This window comes from Nannospalax galili, unplaced genomic scaffold (genome assembly GCF_000622305.1).
Source record: "Nannospalax galili isolate Female #2095 unplaced genomic scaffold, S.galili_v1.0 scaffold5938, whole genome shotgun sequence".
NCBI classification, from domain to species: domain Eukaryota; kingdom Metazoa; phylum Chordata; class Mammalia; order Rodentia; family Spalacidae; genus Nannospalax; species Nannospalax galili.
Genome location: NW_008340426.1, coordinates 142 through 5854, shown reverse-complemented (window position 1 = coordinate 5854; position 5713 = coordinate 142). Strand labels below are relative to the sequence as shown.

Here is a 5713-nt window from a genome sequence, read left to right as displayed (position 1 = left end):
TTTTGGTATCTGGGTAATAGGGGCCCTTTAAAATGACTTTGGAAGGATTTCGAGTCTATGGATAGGTTTGAAAGCATTGGTATTGGTTCTTTAAAAGTTTGGTGAACTTCAGGGGCTGGAGAGATGGCTCAGCGGTAAAGAACACCGGTTGTTCTTGCAGAAGACCCGGGTTCAAATCCCAGCACCCACATGGCAGCAAACAACTCTGTAACTCCAGTCACAGGGGATCCAACAGCTTCATCTGACCTCCGCGGGACTGCATGACATGGGTGCACTTACCTACATGCAGGCAATACACGTATACGCATAAAATAAAAATAATAAATTTAAAAAAAAGTTTGCTGAGCTGGGCATGGTGGCACACACCTGTAGTCCCAGCACTTGGGAGGCAGAGGCAGGCAGATCTCTGTGAGTTCAAGGCCAGCCTGGCCTACACAGTGAGTTCCAGGCCAGCTGGAGCTACAGGGAGACCCTGTCTCAAAAAGACCAAAAAAAAAAAAAAGTTTGGTGAACTTCAGCAGTGAGTGATAGTCCTTGGATTTTCTTTGCTGGGAAATTTTGTATTATGATTCAACCTCATTGCTTGTTACTGGACTATTCATGTTTTATAACCTCTTGATTCAATTTTGGCAAGTCATTTGCATCTAGAGATTTGTCTGTTTCTTCTAGATTTTCCAGTTTGTTATAATATGATTTTTCGGCTGAAGAGATGGCTCAATGGTTAAGAGTACTGACTGTTCTCACAGAAGAGCTAGGTTCAAATCCTACCACCCACATTGTGGCTAATAACCATCCTTAACTCCAGTTCCGGGGGATCTGACACCCTCTTCTGTGCTCCATGGGCATTGGACGACATGGGTAGTTACATAAATGGAGGAGTAACACTCAGACACATAAAATAGAAATAAAGTGAAAAATTTTTTTACAAAAGAACATGGCTTTTCAGAACAATGCCTAATGGTCTCTAAATTTCTGTAGTATCAGTTGTAAGCCTCTGCCCTTTGCCCCTGATATTGTCTTTGGGTCCCCTCTCTTACATGCTGTTGTCAGTAAAGGTTGTCAGTTGGACTCATCTTGTCCCTTTGCTATGGTCCTACAGACACTGAGGTAACCCAGGCTCAGAGAGACTGCATGCTCCTTCTCTCTGTCTCTCTCTTTGTCTCTCTCTTTCTCTCTCTCTTTGTGTCTCTGTCTCTCTCTGTCTCTCTCTGTCTCTCTCTTTCTCTCTCTCTTTGCCTCTCTGTCTCTCTCCTTCTCTGTCTCTGTATTGTCTCTGTCTCTGTCTCTCTCTCTGTCTCTCTTTCTCTCTCTCTCTCACACACACATACACATGGATCCTAGTTTCTAATTTTTACATATATGCATTTCTATGGGACTGAGTATGTGTAGAGCCCAGGAAACTAGAAAGGGCCCATGAACGGGGCCTTTAAGTGGAGAGAGGGGCCCAGGGGTGGGGTAGGAAGAGCCTCAAGGAAAGCTAAGTGTGTGTGAAAACACCATAAGGAAACTTGGCACTCCCTTGCTGCTGAGTTCAGACCCATACCACTACGACCAGAAAAGATGCAGGATGTAAGTTCAAGGGTTTGGGATTTGTTAAGACTTGTAGCCTATGATCTGGTCTAGTGTAGAGAAATTTCCGTGTACTGAAGGAAGGAATGTATGTCCTGCAGCTGTTGGGTGGAATGCTCTATAATGCCTGCTAATTCCTTTGATCTGTGTGTTGGTTTTTCTGGTCTGTCCACCAGCAGCATGGAGTGTGAGCGTTCATCCCATGCCGGTGCTCCGTTGGGGTGTGTCTCTCACTGTGACGTTGGACACCTCCACCACTGGATGCACTCAGATTGATAATTGTTGTGTCTTCTTGATGAACCGATCCTGTGATCGTTATATAGTGACTTTTCCTCTTCTTACTCTTTGTCCTAAGTTCTACTTTGTGAGATGTAAGTTAGTCACTCGGTGTTTTCAGACTCCACGTGCCTGGAGTATCACTTTCCACCCCTTCCTCCCAGTCCCTGGACATGTCTGTCTTACCAGCGCTGTGAATGTCCTGCGGGGAGCGTGCTGTTGGTGCCGTTGGGTTGTGTTTTTCAGTCCATTCAATCAGTCCACCTTTTGTGTTGTTTCGTTTCTTTCTGAGACAGGGTTTCATTCTGTAGCCCCAGCTGGCCTGGAACTCACTACATAGACTGGCTGGCTTCCAACCGAGAGGACTGCCTGTTTCTGTCTCCCAAATGCTGGGATTAAAGGTGTGTACCGTATCCAGCTCAGCCAGTCTGTCTTTTAACTGGTGAATTAAGATCTTTTACATTCAGAGTTATTGATGAAAGGGATGGACTTGTGTCTGCCATTTTGTTGATTTTCTTCTAGCTGTTTTGTGTTCTTTGTTTCTTCTTCTCTGTTCATCTTTGTGGTCTGATGGCTTACTGTATTGATAATATTTAATACTTTTCCGTTTTTCTCTTGTATATTTGTCTACTGGAACTTATACTTTCATATATAATCATGATGGTAGCTGTCCTCCTTCCATTTCTGGGTATAAGGTTCTCTTAAACATCTTCTATAAGGTAGATCTGGCGTTTGTGAAATTTCTTCATTTCTGTTCACCTTGGAAGGTCCTCATTCCTTCTATTCAGACCTTGTTGAGTTTAGCACTCTGACTGGCAGGTTTTTCTTCTAGCACTTGGAACACACTGTTCCATCTCCCCTGCCTTGTAGGGTTTTTCTAAGAAATCTGCAGCTGATTTGGTGGGGGCCTCAGATGTGACCTGGCTCTTTCCTCCTGCACATGTGAAGTTCTTTTGTCCTGCTCTTTTATGTTTTTATGCGTACGAGTATTTCGCCTGCATGTATGTGCGTGCACCTGTGTCGTGCAATGCCGCGGAGGTCAGAAGAGGCGTTGGATCCCCTAGAACTGGAGTTACGCACGGTTGGTAGCCGCCACGTGGGTTCTGGGAACTGAAACCGGGTCCTCTGCAAGAGCAGCCAATGCTCTTAAGCGCTGAGCACCTCTCCAGCCCCTTGTCTTGTTTATCTTAACAGCAGTGGTGAGGATCTCTTTTTTCATCTCTTCGAGGCCTCACAGACCTCCTACCCTTCCTTGGGTGTCTGTATCTTTCCCAACACGTGTTCTCTGCAATTGGGTGTGTAGATTTTCTGTGCCCTTAACTCCTCTCTTCTCCTTCAGTGTGGCTCGAACACGGATGTTTGATGACTTCATAAAGATCTTGCTCTCTTCACTCGCTTTTCCTTTATTTCTGTCTGAAGATGATATTTTCAAAGGCCTGTCTTCCAGCTGTGACAGGCTTTGTGCTGTTTGAACTCATCTGTTGTTGAGGCTTCTAGGCAAACTCTATCTGGATTACAGTGCTCCCATCCCAATATTTCTGGTTGGTTCTTGAATTTCCCATTCACAGCCCACACTGTGTTCCTAATCTTATTTATTTATCTGCATTCCCTTGGGTCTCATTTCATTGAGCATTTTACCAACTGTCCTTTGAATTCCTTATCCGACATGTCATTCACACTGACACCTTGGGCCTCTGCCTCTAGCAAGTCATGCACTGTGGGAATGTTCCTTCCTCTCCCTGGTTCCTGGGTTGAGGTTTGCATATGTGGTGAAGTAGACATCTCTGCCATGGTCGTGGATGACCTTCGCCAGTGACTTTCCCTGAGGATGGGTCTGTCTGGGGACATCACTTTGCTCTGCAGTGTGCATTGGTCTCCACCCGGGTAACACAGTGTGTTCTCTCTGGAGCATCTTCAGCTGGGATTAGTGAGTTGGGGAGCAAAGTGCACTGTATTGGATCTGATAGACCATTGTCTCTGCATACAAGCATGGGACACTCTAGCAGCTCAGGCAGCCATGGCACAGACAGCAGAGGAGCACCCTGTGTGGTGACTTCTCTACCAGGAATGGGGTCTCCTATCTACTCATGGGTTTCCTCGGGCACTGTCAATCCTGACTCTGCTACTTGTAACCACCTCTGGCACTGGCTGCTTGGCAGAGGTAAGGGCTGGAAGCATGTGACCCAGAGGTTAGACACTGGCTGGATCTAGCCGCTTCACAGGGGAGGAGGGCCAGGACTCAGCTGTCCCTCTGAGGCTCTCATGCCCACTCTGTCAGCCGTGGTCAGTCCACGAGATGCAGAAGACCAAGACACGACTGATGGGGGTACCAGCTGTGGGTGTGCCTGGGTATGGGACCTTGGGCATAAGCTGTCTGTGGGGATGATGACGCCACCACAGGAGATGCTTCTCCAGTCTTTCAGCTATAGTGAGCAGAGGACAGAGCTGTGACTGGGGCCAACAAACTCCCCTCAGCCTCCTGCAGGCCCTAAGGACTTTCCTAGGCTAGGCCCTACAGAGGGTGTGGCCAGCTTTGGACATGAGTGTGGAGCATAAAGACACCACCTCTGCCTCAGCAGAGCAGGGAATGAGGGGACAGAAGCTTGGGGTTGGGGTTCTTCGAGGTGCAGAGAGGGTGGGTGAGTGCAGGCCCCAGAGCCAGGCTCAGACCTTGAGGTGCCCTACCACCCAGAATGACAGTCACTACAGAGATGGTGCAGAGGAGGTTTACTGATGTTCAGAGGCTAACGGTGACCCAGCTGACCACACCAGGGCCAGCAAATGGGGAGGGTGTGGAGGGGAGATGGCCAGCACTGGGAAGTAGCAGGTGGCGGGGGTACTCAGCACTCCTGGGACCTGGTGGAGGAGGAGTACAAGTGTCTTTAGTGACTGAGCAGTGCCTAGCTGGCATCTAGGGCTGGTGGGGATGTGAACCTGAGACTGCTGCTCCAGGTGGGTCATGGCACTCAGCAGCTGGACTTCTGTCTGAGGAGAGGCCTCAGCAGGCCTGGCTGGAGCAGGCCGGGCGGCAGAGCAGGGACATGGAGGAGGACCTGTGGCAGCAGCTGGGCTGGCAGGAGGAGGCACAGAAGGAGGAGGCAGGCACGCAGCAGGCTGGTCTGCACACGGGGCGGCAGAGCAGGGACACGCTGGAGCAGGGTCTGCAGCAGACGGGCTTGCAGCAGAGGGGTGCACAGTAGGATGACTGGGAGCTTGAGGGCTGGCAGCTAGACTGCTGGCCGCAGGGGGATCCAGAGCAGACCGGAGCACAGCAGACAGGTTTACAGCAGACTGGTGTGCAGCAGAGGGGCTTGCAGCAGACCGGCTTGCAGCAGAGGGTCACACAGCAGGGGGAGGAGCTGAAGCTGTACTGTTGACAGCATGGTGTGCAGGAGCTGGGGCAGGTGGATTGGCAGCAGGGGCTGGACACACAGCTCACTGGGGTGCAGACGAGGGTCAGGCAGGGGGCCGGGGCACAACAGAGGACACAGTTGCTGGGGGCACAGCAGGGCTCACAGTAGCTCTCTGGACAGTCATCCACCTGCCAGGAGGACTCGGTGCTGTCATCAGAGCAGACAGACATGGTGGAGGCAGCCATGCTGGGGTTGGCTGGCGTTGGGAGTGTGTGTGTGTTGAGTGTTAAGTGACTGTGTGTGTGAGTGGCTGTGTGAGGGGCTCTGTGCTCCTGGCTTTTATACTGAGGCATGTTTTGCTGTGGGAGGCTCAGAGCTCTTCCCTTTCCTTGTTGTTCAGACCCGAGGATGCTGTGCACCGTCAGCCCAACACATCCTCCATCTGGTGGCCACCTGCCAGGTGTCCGGGAATAGCTTTGAACCCCAAGCCTGTTGTGTCCTCCAGCCCCTGTCTT

General features: G+C 50.1%; 1 protein-coding gene across 1 annotated transcript; it reads right to left on the bottom strand.

Moving 5' to 3' along the window:
* Positions 1–4843: 4843 nt before the first annotated feature.
* Positions 4844–5443, bottom strand: LOC103736040 (keratin-associated protein 10-3-like). The gene has a single exon (XM_008835462.1). It carries the CDS (start codon positions 5441–5443, stop codon positions 4844–4846), a length of 600 nt encoding a protein of 199 aa, XP_008833684.1.
* Positions 5444–5713: the final 270 nt, after the last annotated feature.